Below are 25,732 nucleotides of genomic sequence, written 5' to 3'. Positions count from 1 at the left end.
TGTTTGATCCCAGCATGTAATATTCAAGGTATGGTGAGACGTTATGGAAGGACAACACTGTGAGACATACAGGCTGCCGTTTTTCATGATGGGGGTATGTGTAAGGGAAGAAAGCAGGAGAGCAGCTGATATCACAAACATATTGGCATTGGTGATCCAATTAGCAGAGCATGTGTTGGGCTGCTTCATACTTCCAGTCCCAATTTCACTTTGAGTGGGAAGGTGGAACAGTGTGTTAAGCAAAAGCCAGATTTCATAAAGCCCAAGAAGAAGAAGAAGAGTTTGGATTTGATATACCGCCTTTCACTCCCCTTCAGGAGTCTCCAAGCGGCTAACAATCTCCTTTCCCTTCCTCCCCCACAACAAACACTCTGTGAGGTGAGTGGGGCTGAGAGACTTCAAAGAAGTGTGACTGGCCCAAGGTCACCCAGCAGCTGCAGGTGGAGGAGCGGAGACACGAACTCGGTTCCCCAGATTACGAGACTACCGCTCTTAACCACTACACCACACTGGCTCTCACAAGAAACTTCAAGATACTTTGTACGAATGTCTGACAGCCCACATCTTCTTCTTGTAGCCAAGAAGGCGATCACGTGTAGTCAAATAAGATTGTCTTCCATGAACACCGTCTTAACGTCCGTAAGTAACTATGGAGCCCAATTCTGGATCCACACGTCCTTCCACAGTGGGGACATAGGTTTCCAGGAGGGAGTTGATCACAGTGAGGGTTTGCCAAACGTGCCTTCCTCTTAGCTCATTTCTCCCTTTCATCCTGAGTTTCTTTCTTCTTCAAAGTCCATGACGCCTTTGGTAGAGGCTATTCTCCAGCTGGACTGCTCATAGGCCAGTGTTTCCCAGTTGTCGGTGTTTATAGTACTTCTTTTTAGATTTGCCTTGAGAGCATCTTTAAATTTCTTTGGTTGTCCACTGGCATTACACTTTCCATTCTTAAATTGGGAATAAAGTAGTTGCTTTGGAAGACAATACTGACATTAGTTTGCCTGCCTTACCAAGTCATATGCAAAAAATTTCAGAGACACTGTTGATGGAATCTTTTGAGGAGTTGGAGATGGAGTTTATAAGTGATCCCTGTTTCACAAGCACACAGTTAAGTTGGTAGTACAATAGCTTTGTAAACAAGCAGTTTGGTTTCCCTGAAAATGTTTTATTTGCAACGGTTTGGAACAAATTCCAAGACAACGGCTAACCATATTAACTGTCTGAATTACCAGTAATTAAGGTATTGGGTGTAGAATTATTATTGATAGTGCTACTTTACTGGATGTATGGAATGCTGGGTGGAGGGGGGGGGGAGAGAGAGAGAGAGAGTTAGCCATGAGATCAAAGTGAAATGAAATGCAAAAGTGTAAATGTAAAAATAATGACAATGACCATTCACAGTGTGATATTAGCAAAAGTATCTTCGGAGTAGCCTTGGTCAGCTAATTAGCCCCTGTAGTATGATCCCTATTAAGGACACAGATAATAGAACTGAATTTCTTGATAAGCTGTGATACTCTAGCTTTCCTTTGAAGTTCCTTTGTTCAAGAATCACAGCCTTAAGGCCCGTTCCAGAGTGTCCTGATAGGTTGAAATGTTTTCCTTTTTGTTTCTGAGTATTACCACTTTTTATGTGAAATCTGTGTTTATTTATTATTTTATGCTTAACCAGTTTGCCCTATGCAGAATGCAGAAAGACAGGTGAAGATGAGCTGATGAATGAATCTCAAGGCTGACATGATTAGGTCTTGTAATAGTGTGCTTGGGTGGAAATAATGATCTCTGGTTTTCCTGTAGGAGGACCTTTTGTGTCTCCATTATGAAGCCTGTTGTTGCTGGAGGTTGTGGGAGGTGGCTGTAGGTAAGATCAGGCCTGTCACTCAAAGTCTGTGAGAACGAAGCACCACTTTCTAGAACAGGCTGTAGGTCACTAATGATACTTTAGCTGGGAGCTATAGGTGACAAGTGGTGTTTTGTAACTTTCTCTTCTTTCTAGTAGTAGGTCATTGCTGGGCCATCAATCCTGCTTCCGCACTTCATTTGCTGGGTCTAATAAATGCCTGGTGTAAATCCATAGGTTGTGAGTCTCCCTTTGACAAGTCATAACAGATTTGATTGTATTTTAGGGCTTGGCTGTAGACTGAGGCTTTTGTGGTATGCTTTGGGTAGAAGCCAGAAGAAAGAAATATATGTCTAGCGGTCAATAGGTTTCAGACATAAGGTGGTGCACACATATCCACTGAACAGCACTGCCCAAAAGGCAGTGTGCAGTATTTTAGGCTCAGTCAGGCTAAAAGTAGCTGAACTCCTGATGGAACTTCTCAAGTGCTTCCCATTCATGGGTCCATGCATTAAAGATGTTGTCAGTGTAACTTAAGCAGAAGAGAGGCTTTTGAAGAGTTGAGAACCCATTGTTCTAAGTCAGCCATGAAAATGTTACCTTACATCATGCAAGTGCCCACAGGATGTGCTCCTAAAAGCAGAAGTAACTGTGAATGTGTATCAAGTAACAGAGTGATGACTAGATATACTGTGATACCGTCAGGAAATAATATTCCTGATGACATGTGGCCCATGTTTGTGGGGAATATAGGTATAAAAAGCACCAAGACAGAACTGAGATTCAAAATGACCTTAACAAGTTGGAAAATTGGGCGCAAGCTAACAAAATGAATTTCAATAGGGACAAATGTAAGGTTCTGCACTTAGGCAGGAAGAACCAGATGCACATTATAAGATGGGGGACACCTGGCTTACTAGCAGTACATGTGAAAAACGTCTAGGAGTCTTAGTGGACCACAAGCTTAACGTGAGTCAACAGTGTGATGCAGCAGCAAAAAGTTAACACTATTCTAGGCTGCATCAACAGAAGTATAGTATCCAGATCAAGGGAAGTAATAGTACTACTCTATTCTGCCTTGGTCAGACCCATGGGCATAGCCAAGGGGGGCGGGCAGGGAGGGACAGCTGCCCCCCAATCCATAGAAATACATAGCAAACTGAGATTCTGCCCCCCCCAACAAAAGGCCTCTCCCCCAACAAAAATCCTGGCTACGCCCATGGTCAGGCCACAACTGGAATACTGTGTTCAGTTCTGGGCACCACAATTTAAGAAGAAAATTGACAAGCTCCAATGTATGCAGAGGAGGGCAACCAAGATGATCAAGGGTCTGGAAAAGAGGAGACTGAGAGGAGACATGATAGCCATCTTAAAATATCTCACATGGAAGATGGAGCAAGCTTGTTTTCTCCTGCTCTGGAGGATAGGACTCAAACCAATGGCTTCAAGTTACAAGAAAGGAGATTCTGACTAAACATCAGGAAAAAACTTTTTTTTCCTTTTTCTTCTTTTATTGGAAAAACTTTCTGACACTAAGAACTGCTCAACAGTGGAATGGTCTCCCTTGGGAGGCAGTGGACTCTCATCCCTGGGAAGCTTTTAAGCAGAGGTTGGATGGCCATCTGCCATGGATGCTTTCGTTGAGATTCCTGCATTGAAGGGAGTTGAACCCAGTGACCATCAGGGTCCCTTCAAACTCTCCTGTTCTGATTCTATAATTAGTCAAGGGCCAGACACATCAAAAACAATATCAAGGAAGATGTATTTGTACGTATGGAGCTGGCTCCTCTTCCCTATTTTTGTCCCCAAACTGACACACCACATAAAGTTTTGCCAATATCAGATGGCCTTACCATGCTTTTAGAAGGCTATTGTTAAACACCAGGAGCAAATGTCAGACTTACAGTTCAGTTTTGTTCTAATGAACAATTTATGCCATCTTCCTTGCAGCTTAATCACCACTTCTAAGGGATATGATTAAAAATATTTCCTTAGTTGACCTTTCTTGCTCTAGAACTTCCATAATGTAGCAAACTATAGGAAGACTGGTATTTCTCAATATGTAGCAACAGGTTCAACTTGGATAAACTTCTTTCTCTGAGCTCTAGAATGCTACAAATGCTGAATCTGAGCCCTAAAACACTGACATTAATAAGAACAAGCATGTCTGAGCATGTTATGAATGCATTTCTTTCACCAAAGTAACAGACTTCAGCCTGATCACTACTATTTAGAAATCATCTAGCTAACCCAGGTTTCCCCCCCCCCCCAATAATGGAGGTGTAAGATGACATTTATATCAACAACACATTAAATCTTTTTCATTTTTTAGGGTGAAAAGAAGCAGTTATGTACTTACTTTCCATTCCCATATTTTATGCGAATATCTTTGCTTTTCTTCAGTTCTCTGCCATCTTTGAACCATTTGTAGGATGGCTGGGGATTTCCAGCACTTGCCTCGCATTTCATAGAAACTTTTGCTCCCACTTCCACATTCAAGCTCTTCAGTTTTTTGAGCTTTGGACGGACAGCTGCAAAGAGAGAGAAAAAGCAGCCCTATTAAGATCGCCACTGGATCTCTCCAGCCGCATATGGTGTTAGAAACCAACAACACAAGTCTTGCTCTTGACCACTAAGTCTTTGGATTTATTAAAGGCTTCATTTCATGAGCAGCTGATCCTTTATCAAACTACAAGTCATCATTAACAGTGGAAGGCTCTCCCCACCCCCACCCCAAATGTCAAAGCATGGAAGTACAGCTGCATTTCATACTTTTTGCATTTGGCATAAAAAGATGCTTGAGTTTCAGGCTCTACAGCACTTCCCACCCCTGACTCCTTCTGCACATTTTCATTCCGGTACCTCCCCACTCTCCTTAAGCATGGATGACAGCACTCATTCCTCCCCAAATGCGCAAAAGACACAAATGCACATCACATCCAAGTGGGAAGCAGCATCAACTCAGGCAGGGCTTTCTCCGAGAAGGATTCCTGCCCTCGTTCTGGCGTTGCTGCTGCTACAGTCTCCTGCGCTGCGTTCTCCCTCTTACCTCTGCTGCTGTTGGCAGACATGCTGTTGATTGCACAGCCTGTGCAGATCTGAATGGCAGCATTTGGCTACAGGAAGGGGAGAGATGGGGAGGAGGACTCTCTTCCTCTCAGTTCAGCTACAATCACTGCAGGGGTTTCTTTAATGCTCGTGTGCCTGCCTATTCATTCTGGGAACGTACCATATAGTAGCTTTGCTGCTGCCAAGTGGGAAAATGCTAAAGCACATCTCCGTAGAGAAAGTAACTGGGAATTGAGAAGGTCATTCGGCTTTTCCAAATGACAGTGTTCCATACTGAACAATAGCAGAAAGGACCCCCAAAGGAAAGTCTGCCTGCGAAAGAGGATAAACAAGGAGGGCTCTGGGTCGCAAGAGTGCAGAAATCCAGCAATTAGGTAATTAGATGCCTCTTTACAACATCACCAGATAAACAGTCCAGACCATCAGGTATCAGCGGCGGCGGCGGCTGTGCCTATGACCTTTACTGGATGCTTTTGTAGCAATTTAGCTAACTATGCACCAGGAAGGGATGCACAAATTCAAATGTTCCTCAACCAACCTGCCACTGCCACATAAGGAAAGGAGGCTTATAGCAAGCTTCCTGATAATTACTCTTCGCTAATAAAACTTTACTAATAAAATTCCTTTTGAAATTATGGAGGCCTCATTTGTCTTAATGCCAAAGAGCATGTCAAAAGTCAATAATCATGCTACTGATGTCAGTTATCTTAGCATGACCTTCCTTTTATTTATTCTGCATTGCCTAAGATATATTCTTACAAAACATATTGCTTAGTCTGCTTTTTTTTTTTTTTTTTGAAGGAGCAGCAACTGTGAGACCAAATGAGGGAAATTTTGTTCATGCATTCTCTCTCCCCTAAAGGTACCCCTGCCCATAAGGGGCCAGTCGTGTCCGACTCTAGGATTGTGCGCCCATCTCACTTAAGAGGCCGGGGGCCAGCGCTATTCTGGGTCACGTGGCCAGCGTGACGAAGCTGCTCTGGCGAGCCGGCACCAGCGCAGCACACGGAAACACCGTTTACCTTCCCACTATAAAGCGGTACCTATTTATCTACTTGCACTTAAGAGTGCTTTCGAACTGCTAGGTGGGCAGGAGCTGGGACCAAACGACGGGAGCTCACCCTGTCACGGGGATTCGAACCGCCGACCATACGATCAGCAAGTCCTAGGCACTGAGGTTTTACCCACAGCGCCACCCGCCTCCCTCTCTCCCCTGTCTTGCCAAATTCAGTATTTAAGCTTCAAGATATTACCAGACTTAAAGGCCACCATACACCAAAATATTTTCGGAGTGGCAATCACAGTGTCAGATTCTTAGAATTCACATTGTGCCTTGCTTGTCTCACCCTCCCTAAGATAGTTAAAAATCACTACAAAATAATTTCAAAATGATAAAAATACGTACTGGAAGTAGTAAAAAGTTCCAAAACGTACCGTAGATAAAAATGTTAGAAATGTCAATATACCTTAGACTGCAGAACTCCTGGGAGGATTTCTTGAGAATGGGTTTTTTAAAAGGGTAAGAATCATAGAATCCTAGAGTTGGAAGAGACCACAAGGGCCATCGAGTCCAACCCCCTGCCAAGCAGGAAACACCATCAGAGCACTCCTGACATATGGTTGTCAAGCCTCTGCTTAAAGACCTCCAAAGAAGGAGACTCCACCACACTCCTTGGCAGCAAATTCCACTGTCAAACAGCTCTTACTCTCAGGAAGTTCTTCCTGAGCATAAGAAGAGGCTGCTGGATCAGGCCCATCTAGTCCAGCATCCTGTTCTCACAGGAGCCAAGCATGGGGAACTTGAAAACAGGACTTGAGCACAACGGTTCTCATCCCTCATGTGCTTCCCAGCAACTGACATTCAGAGGCAAATTCCTCCAAGAATTTGTCCGCTACTCTTTTAAAGCCCCCCAAGTCTGTGGCCACCATTTATCCCATAGTTTAGCTGTTTGCTGTGATGGGCTAAGGTGCCTGAGGGCTCTCCTGGAAGAGAGGAAGGAGCACCAGGGTGCATATAGTACATCTGTGTGATGGATGGGGAGAAATTTGTTTTGATACTTTATATGGTTCTGTAAGTGAAGTGCTCCACTGTCTCCTGGTGTTTTACAGCATATTTTAGAGTGGAGTGGAAGAAGTGGTTGGTGATAGTGGTTTGGTGACAGAGCACAAGATATTGGAGAGAGAATGAATATTGGAGTGATTAAATAGATGGAGTGTTTACGGATGTGTATGAGGTACAGGGGGGTATGGAATTAGTGATATTAGAGAAGGGTAGGCACAGTATGATTTGTGCAGATGTAAGACATAATTTCTGTGTGTTGTGTATCTCTTAGTGGTAGGGATGGATGAATCTGACAGTTTGGGATTCTCTGTTAATCATTCTTCCAATCTTAAATTCAGTTCCCCACAGTTCCATATCAATTTTCAATTTATTTATCTTTAAAAGCTCTCATCAGCATTTCAGTGTGAAATTCTCCTTAATACAAGCATTTTATCCATCCTTGCCAAACATGCAAGCTTTCCAAGCAATTCTCCCTAATACATTTTTGTTTCTTATTTTCACTAATGTATGCGTTTTTCTGAATGCTTTATGATCTTTATTAATTTTATTAATGACTTAGGGAATGTTTTAGTATAAAACCATATATAAATATAGGAATTACATTTTTGCTAGAACATATATAAATATTAATATATAAATATTTTTGCTAGGACAGATTGAACTGTATCAAGGATGGAAATCATCTTATATTTATCAGCAGCAGCAAACTTCAGGCAGGGCAAACTTCAGGCAAATGTCAGGCAGGGTCCACCATCATGCTTTTTTAAAAAAAATATATGTTTTAGGTATTATTATTATTATTTTATTTATTGCTTTGTTCAATGTCCTGAAGAAGAATCTGTGAAACCCAAAAGCTCAGTGCAGGCAAAAGTCAGCTCAGTCTGACTGAAAACAACTACCCTGGGGAATACGAAAGCTTATGTAAGTTCCTGTTTGAGCAGCGCAGATTCAGAAGCCTACCAAATAATCAATACAAACACAGATATTTTAGCAACAGCCCTGAGCACGTCCGCAAAGCTCAAAAAATAATGTACAATACCCAAGGGATAGCAGCCCAGCAGAAAGAATGCAGAGAACTCAAGAAGATGCGTTTTCTTTTTCAGGACAAAAACGGGTATGCGGTGCAAGGAAGAGGCATGATCCAGATGATTTGCATTTGCTTTCCTAATGAACAACAAAAGAGGCTGCTTCCATGTATCTAGACACATTCCTTTTGATATGCAGAAAGAGTTGAGGTCTCTCCTCAGCCATCCTGACTTAGAACCACTGATAAGCCTAGAAACAACCACCCGAGCTACTGGAGTGAGTGTTGTAAATTAATTAGGCACTGTGTGAAGATGTGCTTCCTTTCATCTGCCAGAAAATTTCACTGGGTGCCCTAGTCAAAAATGACAATAACTTTTCCTTTAACCCTACACAATTCATTAAATGTGAATAGTGCTATAAATGACTATGATGTTGCCGTCCTCTTAATTGTTGCCTTCTTTCGAAACTAAAACCAAACCAGAGTTGTATCCACCTTGCTGCTCAGAGTAGAGCCATTGGGCAGGATTCACCCAAGGAGCCCCATCAGCAGCAGTCCTGCACAATGCCCTGCGCAACAGGGCTTTCCCCCTGCATGCCCCCCCCCCCAGCCTGGGGACATTGGGAGAACCTGCAGAGCAGCATGCAAGGGGAATTGTTCCACCTGGCAAACTGAAATGCGTGTGAGGACAGAAAATCTGTAACAGAGTAACATTGAATTTCAACCGACCAACCCATGAGGCAAGATGAGGTGACCACCTTGGGAGGCTGGATTCACAGGGGCAACAGACAGCAGCGGAGCATATGCCCAGGCTGCCCAGGGCGGGTGCTGCCCAGGGCAGATGTGCTCCTGAGGGGGGCATGGTGCTTGGGTGCCCGGAGTGGTGCACATGCTCTACAGCTGGGAGCGAAGCGAGTCACCCATGGAAGTCATTCAGCACGCTGCCCACCCATGACTCCCAAGTCTTCCCCAAGCTGTCAAAATGAAGGGGGAAGGAGGGAATGCCAACGGCTTGGGGTAGGCTTGGGAGTCGTGGATGGGCAGCGCATTGAATGTCAGACCCCTCAGTGAGGGCACCCAGGGCGGTCCACCTCCCCGCCCGCCCCTTCCTACGCTCCTGGCAACCTCCAGGGAATGCATTGCCTGCTGCTGCTGCTGCTGCTGCCACAGAAGCCACAACAACTGCAGCATGCTTCTTGGAGGCTGGATCTGCCTCATCCTTAGCAGCCCCCCTTCCCGTCTCCACACGCCACCTCTACAGTGACCTCTTGGTGAATAGGAGGTGCTGCTGGTCTCCTCCCACCCCTTGGGAGGAAATGATGGGGGCTCCTCTCTGGGGTCTCCTGGGCCCTGCACCTGCCCAGCATAATTCAGACAAGACCTCTTTCCCCTCTGACAGCCTTTGATTCCAACTTCAACCATCAGCTACAGTTGATTAGACTTACACACACACACACACACACACACACACACACTGTTTCCATTGTATGTCAGTGTGGTGTAGTGGTTAAGAGCGGTAGACTCGTAATCTGGGGAACCGGGTTTGCTTCCCCGCTCCTCCACATGCAGCTGCTGGGTGACCTTGGGCCGGTCACACTTCTCTGAAGTCTCTCAGCCCCACTCACCTCACAGAGTGTTTGTTGTGAGGGAGGAAGGGAAAGGAGAATGTTAGCCGCTTGGAGACTCCTTCGGGTAGTGATAAAGCGGGATATCAAATCCAAACTCCTCCTCTTCTTCACTCAGCCCTTCTTCCCTGGTGGTGGCGGGGGAACCATTTAGTGCTTTGGCTCAGGTGCCAAAATGTCTTGGGCAGGCCCTGAATTCCAGCCACTAATATTAATGGACCTAGCATGGGATACAACCCACAGACCTTTAACATTTATGTCAAAGGAATTTGTCCCTCTATCCTCCTGATTATTTTGCAGCCTATTTCCCTGTGCATGTTAGTTTCACTGAGTTCCATGACACATTCACAGGACTGCAACCTGAGCTGCCAAATGGTATCTTCTGCAACAGCCCTAAATTTGCAATGAGGCAAACCAGAGGATTCTAGATATTAGGGCACTCTGGTCAATGGACAGGTCAAATATTGCCAAGTGTTCCATGAAGCCATGATGCTGATAATGTGTGATGAATAAGCCCCGCTTTGAACAACTGCCTTTAAGAATGTACTTTTAAAAAAGGCCTTAGTTTGTTTCATTTTTTTTAAAAAGTGTGCAATTCTTGGCTAACCCTAATATTCCAGGTTAAAAGCTTGTTCGGGGAATAATTAACATGTAAATTTATTACAATTTGAAAGTTAAGCTCATACTTTAAAAATAAGTTACCTAATTGTTTTTGTAAGTGGCAAAAGTACCAAACCACCAATGACTAAAAAGTCCTCCTCCCGCCAAAAAAACCCAACATTAATTATTTCTTTGAAAGTAACTATGTGACAGATGGTAAAGCTGTCAAATGAACAAATATTTTTGAGCTGGTCTAATGCCCAAACTGCTACAGCACACTAACCTGACATTTCAGTAAACTTCCCACCGTTTTGACCTGTTTCCTAGACAGTCCATTCATTGTGCAATCCTATCTCTACTTAGAAGTAAGTAACACCGAGTTCAGTAAGACTTTCTCTAAGGTACAGAATCACAGAATCAACAGAATCATAGAATTGTAGAATTGGGACCCTGACCCCCCCCTCCTGAAATGCAGGAATCTCAACTAGATCATACATGCCAGATGCCCATGCAACCTCTGCTTGAAAACCTCCACAGAAAGAGAACCCACCACTTCTTGAGGGAGTCTGTTCCACTGTCTAAAAGCTCTGCCAGAAAGTTATTCCTGCTGTTTAGTCAGAACCTCTTTTCTTGTAACTTGAATCCATTGGTTCAAGTCCTAGCCTCCGAAGCAGGAGAAAACAAGCTTGCCCCATCCTCCGTGTGACAGCCCTTTAGCTATTTGAAGATGGCTATTCTATCTTCTCTCAGTCTCCTCTTCTCTAGGCTAAACATGTCCAGATCCCTCAAACATCCCTCATAAGGCTTGGTTTCCAGACCCTTGGTCATCTTGGTCAATCTCATCTGACCACATTCCTGCTTGTCAATATCCTTCTTAAATTGTGGTGCCCAGAACTGGACACAGTACCCCAGGTGGGGTATGTATAGGATTCCAGTCCCTGTTCCCATATATGGGAATCTTGTAAATGAAAACAGCCATGGCCTATACAATTATAGAGTCATCTCAGTTAAATATGTCGCAACAATGAGTTGCCATTCAAGTTTCCTGTTCCAGCTTACCTAAAGATCCTAATAATGCCTGGCGAATGCACACAATCCTGTTGACATATGCAGATTTCCCCTGTCTTGTTGGAGATTATGTATTTTGAATGTGTAAAATGATGTACAGATATGCATTTTCCCCAAGGCTTGTTGGAGAATTATGTATGTTGACCGGGAAGGCTGCACGATTCCCTCTTCATGGACAGATTATTTGTACATTCTCCATGTGGCACAGAAAAATGCACAATGGCTGGTTGTTCTGCACATTAGCCAGTCACTTCATTACTCCTGTACAGTGGTACCTCAGTTTACGAACTTAATCCGTTCTGGTAGTCCATTCTTAAACTGAAACTGTTCTTAAACTGAGGCGCACTTTCCCTAAGAGGCCTCCCTCTGCCGGTGCCCTTCCACCGTTCAGATTCCATTCTTAGACCGAGGTAAAGTTCATAAACCGGGACACTACTTCTGGTTTTAAGGAGTTCGTAAACTGAATCGTTCGTAAACAGGACTGTTCTTAAACTGAGGTACCACTGTACATACATATAAATTGGATATTAGTCAGGGGTCCTTTACCTTTTTTATATGCAGATTACATTTATCAGTAATAGTAGCAATACTCATTGTACACAGTTACATATAAGTGTACATATGGAAAGAAAGAAGGAAAGAGAAGAGCTCTCAAACCTAAATCACCATTCCATCTAAACTGATAGGAGTGAGTTATTGGTCCTTGGTTATGAAGTTTCTAACTAAATTTTTCATATGAAGGCTGCTACAAAAGACCTCAAACTGAGTTTATTATTTATTTACTTGTTACTTTACATCAGTATACCGCTTTTTTCTCCAAAGCACTCAAGGATGTGTATTCTCACTCCTTTACCCTCACGGAGTGTGAGAGACCCAGCTTAATGGCTCAAAGCAGAACTGAACCCTGGCATCCCATAATATGGGCATTCCTTACATAATATGGGCAACTGTAGTGTCAATAGGAGGGGAGATACTTTTGTAAAAACACCAGGATAGAAAAGGAAATAAGCTGCCTTCAGCTCCTTCCATGGACACACACACATGCACACATGGACATGCACAGAGAGAGAGAGGAATGTTCTCCCAGTGTTTATATATTTTCTACCTTGTACATAATTAAGAAAAACAAGGTTTGAATATTCTACAATGTCCCTTCTGCAAACTGCTTTGGACATTATCTGGAAGTGCTAAAAATGATGCATGTGTGATTCATCCTCCTTCTACACTTCTGTGTCACATCCAAAGTGATGACTGGGACAACACTCCTGCAGACAGCTGCACATACACTTTGAAGAATGTGTTTAGAAGAATGATTTTCAGAACTACTTTTCTCCAGTGGATTTGTGCAGTAAGCAAGTCCATCTTTCATACCAACCAAGTATGAAGATTAGTTGGGTCTTTAAATCCACTATGTCCCCCCTGATTGGGGGAATGACCAGAGGCTGAGACAAAAGTAGTGGAGACAGACAGGCCTAGATTTTAATCACAGGGAATTATTTCCCAAGGCACTCCAATCACAGTGATCTGGAGAAAGTATTAAAGCCTGTGTCTTTTTGTCATGTGGTCCTGTGTGTGTTAATAGCGAGCTCCTCTTTGTATCCCCAAGAATATGTGGGGAGAGGGGCAGAAGCCCACTCTGTAACAAGGTCCTGGCTGAGGGGTACTTGTATCTCCATTGTATCTTCTCAAAGAACATGGGGGGCAGAAGCCTGTCCACCCCACCAACTACACTTGGGCAACAGAGTGACATTTCCCCCCATCCCAGGGTTCCCTTGGGATTTTTGCACCATCCCTCCCACATGCAAGTCAATATTTAAAGATCTCTCTCACAAGATCTCCCCAAATCAGTGAAGAGGCCGCCACCACCACCAATAGTCTTTGGGGCAACAAGGTCATGCTGGATGTGTGTGACTTTTTCCCAATTCCAGTCTTTCCGTGGGCTCCCTGCTCTTTTCCCCACCCCCTGCAATTCCTATTGTTCCTACCCCAAAAGGTTAAAGTCTGACGTTGCCGGAGAATCACAATACCTGTCATTCTGAAAATAATTCTGGCAGAAAATGAAAATGGCATATAGACTTCTGGGCCTGTAAATTTAACCCACTTTGGTCAAAAGTGTGGAAAGTAATAGTTGTTTTTTAAATTCCCTGTTATAGCGGAAGAGCAACAGAGAGCTTCATTTTATAGAGAGCGGCTCAGAACCCAGAACAAAGAACAAGGTGGGAAAAGAACAAAGCAATTCATAAACAGATAAGATTTTCAAAAAATAAAATAAAATGCACAAGTACTCAGCCAAATGTGAGACCAATACACACTCCTATGACACCCAGCTCTTATTTTTTCTTATCATCAGCATTGCTGTGAAAGTGCTAAGCTATAAGCTGCTGTCTGGAGTCAGGAATGCATTGAGAAAGGGTTAGTAAACTGAAGCTGAGTGCTGATGAGATGGATGCACTGTGAGTTTGTGGTTCCACAGTAAGATAGTTGGTGTATTGACTGTTCTGAATGGAGCAGGTACACAGCTTAGAGATGCTCCTTGATCCAACTCTGTCACTTCAGATACAAGTGGTCTCAATGACATGGGGTACCTTTTACCAACTGGAGCCAACCCAAGTTGGTAGAAGGAACCCCATGTCATTGAGACCAGAGTTGGATAAAGGTGCAATTGGATCAGCTGCAGTTTTTTATCCAAACAGAGATAGGCTGATCTCCATTACTCATGATCTGGTAACCTCCAGGTTGAACTAATAATAAAATGCTTGAGGCTGTCCTTGAAAATGGTTTAGAAGCCAGAACTCTGGCATATTAAAAAAAAAAATTCTTTGTATACTACCCTCAAATCCATTTTTTAAAATTATGGCTAGTTTATAAATGTTCAAAATAAATAAATAAAGCCTAAATATGTGTAAGTGCATGGTTGTAGGTGCAGCCTCTTGATCTCCTTGCCCCCTCTTCCCTCTGCTGGGAACCCCTCCCTCAGCTGCCTCCCTTCTGCTGAAATTTAGATTGGAAACTGCTCAGGGCAGGAAAGAGACTTTAAAATGTCACAATGTAAAGCATTGTGCTATATTAGTAATAGATGGATTGAAAGTCATTCCTAGACAGTGCCATAAAATAACACAAAAAAATGAATCTCACCTGATGGCCTAATGGGGAAGAAGCAGGAGGCACGACTTTAGACATTATGTGGAACTGTGGAAAGAGGAAGCACAAGTCACGCATGCGTCCTCTTTTCAATGTCCAGAGCCAACCCAGGCAGCCTGATCCTCTGCCTCTTTGCTCAGCAGCGACTCCCCTTCAGCTCAATGGTGCTCACTCCCAAGTAAGGAAGGACAACATTATTATCAAACTGAGCGGAAGGTTTATGTAAATAGCCTTTATAATTTCTCACAAATTACTAGTCACATGCTATTTGATACAATGAGATATATCCTTTATTTGAATCTATAACACATATTGAAATGTGTTATATTTGCTTGAAGGCACTCAAAAATGCCTTATTATTATGCCTCATAACAACAGTTCTGAGCATCTACAACTCCAAATCCACTACCATAAACCAGAACGAAGTTTTCTAAAGCTTCTAAGTTTGTTCATATATCACATGCATTTCAACCACAAGACCACAATGCTTCTAATTACACAATAAATATAAACTTTTAAAATTAAGAGGGGCAAACACACATATGTACCAAGTCAAAAAATAATAATACGGAAGTCCCGTCAGACATTCGTGTTTCAAAGGACGTTCGCAAACCAGAACACTCACTTCCGGGTTTGTGGCATTCAGGAGCCAAAACGTTCGAGCACCAAGGCGTTTGGGATCCAAGGTATGACTGTATAGCCTGCCCCAAAGAGCTGACTCACTGGTTTACGGGGAAGATTGGTAGAGAGGCTACATAAGGACAGTGAGGAGAATTCAGCACAGAATTTTCTGCAGCTGAGCAGAGTGCTAGCAGCCTGCAAGTCTCTGCTCATAGGGCAGCCAGCAAAAGTCCTGGCTGATATAGGAAGAGAGAATAAGGATAATTTCCCTATGAATAGATTTAGGAACTGAGCTTCTAAATCAGACATAAGCGCCAAGAGAAATTTCACAAAACTTGTAAACCTGTAGTGAAGTGAAAAAGGTGGGATTTTACACAGTCACACACATGCTGTTTAGGGGAGTTCACATTTTGGCTTATACCTTTTCATCTAGAAATAATAATAATAATAATAATAATAATAATAATAATAATAATAATATATTGAGATAATATATTGAGATAGATTGCTGTGTAGATTTAAGCTAGAGGGCCAATAAACCTTTACTTGGAAATTTTTGGAACAGGGTTTCCTTCCCACTGGGTCTAACTTAATCAGTATCATTTGGGTCCAGAAACTAGTGTTTCTGCAGATAAGACTGTCGGGTAATGGTGGAGGAATGGATACCTACCTTCTCTATTTGTCTGAGTGAAGGAAGTGAGTACGTCATGTGTGGGATGAATGCCACCTCCTTCCATTCCCATTAACATATGTGCCAAAACATCCAATCTAAGTTCATAGGGGAGAATAGCTAGATATTAAACTTACCCAGACATATCCCAATCCTGCTGGAACCCATTAGCAGGTAATTATGGACTCTGAATTCCCATAAAATACAAAACGTAATATGGAGTCTAATATGCTTCGTGCTTTAGGCAGCTTATATTCCATTTTGTGTGAAGATGCCCAGAGTTTCTCACAGCTCCTAACTCAAGTGCCTTGGAAAACAGCACCGGCTCACTCTGATCTCTGCTGGCAGATGCCAAGGAAACCACGAGACCCATTTTTTTCATTTCCTAAGGGAAGCACTTGATGACTGCTGGCAGACATTTTCATTCTCCTCATTAGGTCTTTGAATAAACTAAACTGCTTTTGCTTAGTATACCTGCTAGGCTAGCAATTCCAAAGCATCATCTTCCAATCTTGGAATCCCATAATGAGCCCCGGGCATGTGAGGGGTCATCTGGAGATGGCTGGGCAGCAGCTAGCAGTGCTAGTCATGGAAATGGCCGTGGCACCAAGGGGCCCTGATATAAGGCCAGGAAGGGAGAGGGCTCTTTTGCTCATGTGCTGCTTGCGGGTTTCCCACAATCCTCTAGTTGGCCACTGTGAGAACAGGTGGGCCATTGCCTTGATCCAGCAGGCTCTACTTAGGCTCTTATGTTTATGTTCTTACCTTAAGAGAAAACTCCCAGCAAAACCTGACTATGCTGCCTGGAAACGTGGCAATGGCATGAAACTGAAGGAAGGAAAAGTACTGTAAACAAGAATCAGCAGAGGGAGCTAGAGGAGAAAGTGAGGGAAAGAAGTCCTTTAAAATGAATGAAAGTTGCTTCCAGGTAACCTGCTTATTGCATATTCACTCTAATTTGTTTGTTTGCATAGATGATTTACGATGTTGCATCAAGTACTTTCTAGTACATTTCCGTGTCACTTTTCTTATTTTAAAAAGCCAAATTTTGTGGAGAATTGGGTTGCCTGTTCAAGAGCTCCAAATCAACTTTGATTGCAGAAGCTGAATTTGCCAGTATGTGATTTGCGTCCCACGCCCAAATAGCAACAGTCTTGAAGCACCCAACATTTATCCTCCGCTACAGCCCCCCAATATCCTTTGTCTCTGAACTCTACCACTCCAAAAGCCAAAACATTGCAACTTTAAAGTAACCATTATGTATGAAAACATCAGCAGACAAGAATTTTCCACTCTCCTATTTTCCACCTCCTGAACTTGGCACACTTTGGATATGGTGACCGTTCCAGTGACGTCACAGGGGTTTATCTCTGGCCCTGTTGCGATGGTAGTACACAAAGCCCGCAGCTTACACAGGGTTTACATTCCAGGGATCCTGCCTAAAGGCAAAATTGCGTCAAGTCAAAACCCATTGGGTTCAATGGCAGGGAGGATTGCCAAAGCCATTATTCCTGAGTGCCCCACTCCCTTTGATTTATTTATTCGCTGCCACATGCATAAAGCTCAGTGCACACGTAAGTTGCGTAAGTTGCAGGCTTACTGTATAAGATTGCTATGTCAGTTAGGAAATGCTTTTTTAAAAAACCCTGACTGATCCTATTTCTCATTTCTATCCAAACAGTTGCACCCACGTTCTCAACATGCTCCTATTCCGGACCTGCCTTTGTTTCTTAGGGCCCGAGGCAAAGCATACCATGGCTGACTCATTTCTTCTGAACAGCATCCATCTGCTTTATCCCAACCCATGCTTTCCTTTTTAGGTTAGTTTCCCTATTATGTAAAAAAGGAGGAACTCAGAGCTTTTCATTTCATGTTTGTTCACTGCTTTTCCAAAAGGAAGCCCAAAGCCGTGAGCAATAACATAACAAAACAAACGTCAAAAACAAACCAAAGAATATGAAAAATTATCTAATAAATTATCTAACAACTTTTGAAGGTGATCAGGTTGAAACATGCCCCTACCACTAGCTGCTACTGATCTGGTTGCAGCAAAGCCAAACCAACTGTTCACCAGCGCCGTAACATCTTCTGTAACTGTTTGTTTCCAAACTCCGCCAGCCTGCATAGGGATGCCCAGGACTAGAAACTTGTGTGAAAGCTATGTAAGGAAAGATCTCTACCAATGACAAAGCTCCCTATCCCTCTTGGGAAAATAACAAAGGGACATATAGACTTCACACATTCTTCCAGTGCTTCTCCCAAAATAAAAAAGGTTGCTACACAATGGCCAGTGGATTTTGAACAGGGAGGCATAAGCATCTCTCCAATGAACCGAAAAGAGTCTTGATCCTTTGGTACGCTCCAGCCAAATACACCTTCACCTGCCAGCTCCTTCCCCAGCCCCTACATGATAGCAGTGAGATGGGTTCAGCTGGCTAGGGATCATGGGAGTTGTAGGCCAAAAAAAATCTGGAGGGCCAAGCTTGAGGAAGCCTGGTCTATGTTATTATTTTTTACCATACTTTTCACGTAATAGTTTTAAGCCCAAATGACTACTCCTGGATCTTGAGCAGGTTCCCCATATTGTTCTGAATCCATGATTGGTATCTGATGCAGAATTTCTACTAGAAGCAACCTGAAATTTTATTTTAGAGATTAAATTTGCTTGTCAGGGAAACTCTAGTCCAGGCACATGTACAGAATCGTAAAAACTTGACAGTAAAATATCATTTCCGCTTCACAGTAAAATGTAGCTACATTCCTCATATTCAGCCTGCAGGCAAAAGAAATCCATAATGCAGGTATCAGAAGATCAACAAAAGTGTAGATCATCTTAAAGCTCCTTTAACCTTCTGAATCCTGTCATCAATACCCTGAGGAATCTTCAAGCCTAATCTGGCATTGTCATTCCAGCCTCACTTAAGTCAAATTCAAGATTCTAGAGAGCTAAGTTGCACAGTAGCTAAGAAAGAAAGTGAAGTCCCCGGTCTGAATCTTGCCTCTGCCGTGAAGTGAGTCCTAAGGCAGCCAATTCTGCCTAATCCTGCCTCTTCCATCTGCATTATGGAAATAATAATTCCGACCTACTTTCCACAGCAGTTGAAATGGATGCAACAAGGAAATGAATATGAAGCAATCTGGGCATTCTGAAATTCTATGTAAATAAATGCTGTGAAATTAAAGAAACAAATGGGGGGGGGGAGAAAAAGAGTCATTTGAGCAACAACCAGAAAATCAGGATGGATCTAGGCATGATAGATGTGGACATGTTTGGTTATTCACATTTCTGCTCCATTCTCATGGTATTCCCATCACCTGTAAGCCCCTTTTGTTTGTTTTCATTAGAAACCCCCCAACCCCCTTGATTTATGCAGGAACAGAGCAGACATGTGGACACAACAAATGGAACTGCCCCGGGGCCACATCTAGAATGGTTCTCCAACAGGCGCTAGTCTCCTTTGACCCACAAAGGCCCCACCAGACATTAGGCACATAACCACAAGAGCCTTTACAAGTCTCCTGTAGTTTCTCACACTTTCAGGGATCACACTAGAATGAATCCATATTATTCATTCTTTTAAACAACCTTGCAGGGAAGGTTAAGCTGAGTGTCTTGCTCAAGATGGTGAGCAAGGTATGTGAAAGACATGTTCTTTTGTTTACACAGAGGATGCCTAAACCATTTTATTCAGAACAAACTCTAATTCACATTAGGGAGGAGAAATAGCTCAATGAAAACTTAGGAAAAGTTCTCCCAGAGACAAATAGAGTATCCTGGGAAAGGGCATGGTTCAACTGCTAGGGCCATTCCTTCAAGACTGGATACTGCAAGGCGCTCTATCTGAGGCTTCCCTTGCGCTTGATCCGGAAGCTGCAGTTAGTGCAGAATGCTGCAGCATGATTGCTGGCAGGAGGGAGGCCTGGTTAGCATATAAAACCCGGGCTCAGAGATCTACACCAGTTGCTACTTCTTTCACCAAGGAACTTGCAATCTAAATTATGAGAAGGGTAGAAAGGAAAAGGAGGTGCAAGTGTAAGCCTAATCGAACTCGCAGGGTTGTTAGGATTAATTGAGATGGGGAGAACCATGTACACCACTTTCAGCTCCTTGGAGAAAAAGGTGGAGTAAAAATGATGGTGATGGTAATTTTAACAGCAAAGGATGGATGTGAGCAAAGGTAGCAATGTCCACTCATCCTAAAACAGCCGTGCCCAACCTCTACAGTTGCACCTTTAGCCTCTCTCTCTCTCTCTCTCTCTCTCTCTCTCTCTCTCTCTCTCACACACACACACACACACACACACACTTACTACTGCTGCTGCTGCTGCTGTTGTTGTTGTTACAGTGGTACCTCGGGTTAAGAACTTAATTCATTCTGGAGGTCTGTTCTTAACCTAAAACTGTTCTTAACCTGAAGCACCACTTTAGCTAATGGGGCCTCCTGCTGCCGCTGCACGATTTCTGTTCTCATCCTAAAGCAAAGTTCTTAACCCAAGGTACTATTTCTGGGTTAGCGGAGTCTGTAACCTGAAGCATATATAACCTGAAGCGTCTGTAATCCGAGGTACCACTGTAGTTATATTTGGTATCTGTCCTTCATAAACCATAGAAAAAGAAATACAATACAAATAGATAAAAACAAAAGCCCCACTCCAAAATACAACTCATATCAACAAAGCCATAGGAAGGCACTGGCAGCCCAGGAAAAGAGGTGTGTCTTCAGTAACTGCCTGAAGCTGCAAAGATGTGGCACCTGGTGCGTCTCCACAGGAAGGGAGTTCTCCCGCTGAGGAGGAGCAGGACAGAGGTTCTCTCCTGGGCACCTCCCAGCACCTCCAAGGCAGTTGGCACAATAACAGGAGCCTTTCCTGCAGATCATAACATCCTGACTGGCAACGGAGGGGAGGAGGCACTCTGGCAGATATTTTCTCTTGCTTTTTAAAAAAAACAACAAAAAATGGTAGCATTGAAAGCACATGGAGCATTATGGCCCACCAGTCTGGCGTTTTGTTAGAATCTAGGAGGACTATAATTTACAAGCACCGATCATTAAAATAAATCTCACCATTTCATGACACAAAATGCAAAAGATCTATTTAAACAAAAATACAATAATCTCAACAATATGGGAGCTAGAGCACTCTAAGTACAGGCAATTTGCTTAGATTAAGAAATGCCACTTCTAACACATTTCACTATTTCCTCCCTTCAAAAGTATTTGAGTGATTATTATCAGCTCTTGTCTCTCTAGAAGGTTGGCTCATTTCCTTATTAGTTGCACCCTTCAGATACTGATTTATTCATTTTTAATTTGCCTATGTGCGCGCAGGCAGACACCATTTTTTGCTTCTACAAAAAATGCATCAGTGCCTTCAACTTCCCCAAGCATGATGGTTTCCCTGGAAAATATTTGAAGGTTAATAGGTAAAGGACCCCTGGGCGGTGAAGTCCAGTCAAACTTGACTATGGGGTGCAGAGCTCATCTGGCTTCAGGCCGAGGAAGCCGGCGTTTGTCCATAGACTGCTTTCTGGGTCATGTGGCCAGCAGGACTAAACCGCTTCTGGCACAATGGGACACCATGATGGAAGCCAGAGCACACAAAAATGCCACATAACACCACATAAGATAGATCACCACCCACAGTCTTGTTTAAACAAGGCTGTATTCTTACATTCCCACAGGCTGTGGATTTAACATACACATTACTACAAATGTTAAATTCACACCAGAGTGAAGATGAAAAATCTGTCTGGATGAGGGTAAATAAGATATTGATCTTGCTAACAACACCAGGCAATGTTCTTTGCTTTTGGTTCTGTTTTACTAGAGTACTCTGGAAGAGGTTTAGAGATGGACATGCTTGGGGACTAGTTTGGTGGTGACTTATTTAGAAAAGAGATCTTGCAGTCATCGTGGAAAGCTCACTTAGAAAATCAGTGTTCTGTGGCAGTGAAAATAGTTCAGATTTAGGAAGTTGTTTGAAAACGATGCAGCCATTGTCACAATGCCATTATATTATCACAAGGGGAAATATTGTTGCCCAATCTCTGAGCGGTGTGAGATTCCAGGGGTTCCAGGCATTTACTCAAGAGTCTGTGGTACAGCGGATGCTGTGGTGTCTGTATGCTATATGGTTTATTTACACGTATCTACAACCTGAGCCTGTGATGGAGGGGTTCGCAGCATTAAAACCCCCGAATGGTTTTGTTTCTTCCACAGCCACAGCCTTGGATTCAAGCCGAAGGCAAACATTGCTCTCAGCTGTTGCTCTGACTTTCTTTCTCCAACTTTCTGCTTTACATCTAGGTCACCTCACTGCCCAAACTCAACTCTGCTTTTTTCACTTGAGAGAGGGGACCCAACCCAATTGCTGTCTCCCACCAGGCCCCTTAATCCCTCACCCCCTCACCAGGAAGCTAGTATGGCTAGTTCCCAGAATTAGAAGGCTTGGTGAGCTTTGAACTATTGCTGGATCCAGGGTTCAGAGGGGTCTCTGCCTACTCCCCACTCCCATACTCATAACACTATGTACAGTTTTGCTCTCAAAAAGGGTATAATAGAGCTGGAAAACAATACAAAGAAGTACTAAAATGACCAAAACTCCAGAATCCCCAGTTAGAATAATAGAATTGTAGAGTTGGAAGGGTTGGGAAACACCTTTATTAGGGGCAACCAAAATGTTCCAAAATGAGGCACATGAAAAGTTCTGGCAAACTTGAAAGCAACAGGCATTTGGGAGTATATTTTTCTTACGGACCAAAAAGGGTTGGTGGAATCAATGGAGGAAAGGTCTGTCAATAGCTATGGAACACCTTTGCTCCTAGGCACTAAACATCTAGCATTCAAATTAAAGCCAGCAGTTATTAGGCTACACCAGCATTCCCATGAAATAACATGATGATGAAACAATGTATGTGCCACTTAAAAAAAAAAAGGAAGCTGCAGAGCAGGAGGATGTAATTTTTAAGTTTTGTTTCAGGCATAAAAAGATCAAAAGCCTGCTTTGCTCAAGGAAGAGAACACAAGTGCCTGTCAGCCAGAAAGGAAAGCAGGCCCTGCTCCAAGAGACAGAATAATAGATGGGAACTAAACATGTTACCTGTATAAACCACATTGGTTAATCTAGCAACATAACGCAAAGGCCAGAGCTGAATGATATTCTCCCTGAAAAGGATTAGAGAGATCTTCTGCAAACAAAAACAATTAACGAACCTTGTGGTGCATTAAAGACGAACACATTTATGGGGTAGTTTTCCTGGACTGCATACATTTCTCTGGTGAAAATAGGGACGTCCCATTCCATAATGATAATTTTACTATTTATGCCCGACACATTTTACTGTGTGACCCCAGCCACTCTGGGCAGCTTCCAGCATATATAAAAACATAATAAAACATTAAACATAAGGCCTTCCCTACACAGGATAGCCTTCAGACGGCTCGGAGGTTGGATAACTCTATACCTTCCAACATTTCTTCAATGAAAATAGGGATATCCTAAGGAAAAGTAGGACATTCTGGGACGATATCAGAAACTGAGATGGCTTCTCTTAATCAAGGATGTCCCTGGAAAATAGGGACACTTGGGGGGGTCTGGGCCTGGAGTATATTTCATCAGAAGTGCTATCCTAAGTTACCAGATAGATAACATATATATACATAGATACATACATACATATGGTTGGTGTTTGGGTGTGTGTTTAATCACTGAGATTAGAAGCAAATGAAGTGAAAAAATAAGGGTAGTGACCATTATTTTAAAACTTAAATAATTGTAAAATTGCTGCAGTGATTCTACCCGATCCCCAGGGCTCTGCTCAGCACCCCCACACCTTCTCGCCAAGCCACTGGCCCTGTTTCACATCCTGCTGGAGTGCTTTTGCCCGGCTGGAATGTGCCCTTGATTGGCACAAGCTTAAAATGCCCAGATATAGGCTAGATAGATAGATAAATTTATTACAGTTGGAGACCAGCTTATAAAACACACTTGGGGGTACAATCCCAGAAGGAAAGCAAACATTTAAAACAATGTACAGCAATAAATTTAAAATTTATAAATGCGATAAGCATATAGTCACTTAAAACTTTAAGATAAGCTACCACAGAGAGATGAACCAAAGTCACCCATGGAACAGAGTTTGGGGATTTTCTTAATGAACTAGTTTGGGTTGGGGGATGGTCTGCGCCTACAGATCTGTACATAGAATCTGGCAATCATCCGGGTTGTCTTATGATCTTTGCCTAACAGAAAAGGTCAAATTTTTGCTTTTCCGGGAGCCTCACCAGCAGGGGATCAATGGGAATAGAGAAATGTGTGTCAAATGCAATTGCTCCACCCACTTTTCCAAGTGGCCCCACTCACTTTCCCCGCAAGCGCTACCCTCCACTGGCATGCGGCTCTCAGAAGAAGCACCTTGTGGCCTCTTTGAATGTTCATAGAATCATTAAATCATAAAATGGTGGAGTTGAAAGCAAATGAAAAAACAGTCATATTTATGAGCTGGATGTTGTGACTGACATGAATAGGTCCCGGGACAGCGTGACCTAAGCAGAGATGCAGGCAACATGGGCCTAGGCATGTGACCAGCTAATCAGTAGCTTTCTTTAGGGGGCTTTCTGCAAGCAAGGCCTGTGGGGGGGGGGTTCAGTGTCCATAGTGGACTATAGATCATTGATCATGGTTGGGGCGGCTTTAGTTGGGGGCTAGAGGTGGCAATATTCTGTCAATATCTGATCAGTGATGCTTGGTCTTTTGTGCCTATGGCACTCCTGTATATGCATCCTTCAAACTCTCCTCTCCTCCAGGTGTTCACTCTTTGGCAAGGAAAATAAATATTTTCATGCTGGGGAGAAGGAAATAAATGCAGATAATCTGTTTTTTACCAAATGATCCACATGCAAAGGGACCTTCATCAAACAACAGCACACTCCAGGGGACTGAGAATTCTAAAAATGCAAAACAAGGTAGTTCTCCTTAAAAGAAGAAGAAGAAGAAGGCACTCCCCACCTTTAAAATATCTAGTTGACTCAGAGTTAGATATTTCGTTGTCTGTTCCTTCTAATCCTGCTCTTGATGCCTGCAGAGAACAAGGAAGGCACAGCTCCTTTGGAGACAAAGAATGCCACGCTGCCCTTCATCTAATCCAGTCACCTCTGCAGCTGATAAATGTCTCCTCTCTGCCTCCACTTTAGGCATTAGCACAGCTGCTGATCCTCTTTTTTTAAAATAAAAACCACCTCCCTTTGCTAAAGGGCATTTAGATTATTCATAATATTCTCACTCCCAGAATTCTGAAGTGCATGACACAAAATCTAGCGCTCTGGAAGTTTGATGTTTTATGAACACCATGTGGGGGCTGAGAACTGGAGGGAAGTTTCACATATTTCACACTCGCAGCTGCTGTGGTGTGTCTATTATTCTCCTATAGCACATGCCATGTGGCTACTATTACTGCCCTTACACTTCTTCAGCCTCAGTGAAACAAGAGCAGGAACGTGGACGTGAGCAACCCTCTAAAGGCATCTATGCTCTGGGGAGAACTGCAGAGGGAGTTAAAGCAAAAGGGCTCATACAGAGTCTCACTAAGATATGACCTGATGAGAGCTTAGAAATATAAAATAGAGAGGCAGTGTGGCGTGGCAGATACAGTCTTGAACTCAAAACGAGGAAGATCCAACTTCATACAAGAGGCGGATCCAGTTTAGTCACACTGAGCCTGGAGCCTGGGGTGGGGGACACAGGGGGTGCCACAACCAGTACTTTACTTCTCGAAAAAAAGGGGTTCATCGCACAAGGTGCTGTTGAAATTTGAGACCCCAAGGAGCATGACTGCTTCGTAGCCCCAGCTCGGTCATGAAGCCTACTCAGTCATCCTGGGACAGTTACTCTCTCTCAGCCAAGCCAACACAGAGATGTTGTGATAAAATAGGGAAGACCATGTGTTGCAAATGCAACTATTAGTAAGAATGGAAAGTTAAAAATATAGCAACAATGGAGAGTAATAAACTAT

The 25,732-nt window shown here is 43.1% G+C and overlaps 1 protein-coding gene across 4 annotated transcripts in view; it reads right to left on the bottom strand.

Annotated features, from left to right (window-relative positions):
- The window catches only part of NRG2 (neuregulin 2), a 140,652-nt gene that overhangs the window by 60,952 nt on the left and 53,968 nt on the right, over window positions 1–25,732 (bottom strand). For all 4 annotated transcript variants that reach the window (XM_081917803.1, XM_081917802.1, XM_081917804.1 and 1 more), the window contains exon 2: window positions 4,200–4,371. In XM_081917803.1, the coding sequence (XP_081773929.1) occupies window positions 4,200–4,371 (172 nt within the window). The remainder of the gene's footprint in view (window positions 1–4,199; window positions 4,372–25,732) is intronic.

The sequence above is a fragment of the Podarcis melisellensis genome, assembly GCF_964234715.1.
Source record: "Podarcis melisellensis genome assembly, chromosome: 7".
In the NCBI taxonomy this organism is placed as follows: Eukaryota; Metazoa; Chordata; class Lepidosauria; order Squamata; family Lacertidae; genus Podarcis; species Podarcis melisellensis.
The sequence above is the reverse complement of the archived record's forward strand: the minus strand, read 5'-3'. Positions and strand labels throughout refer to the sequence as shown.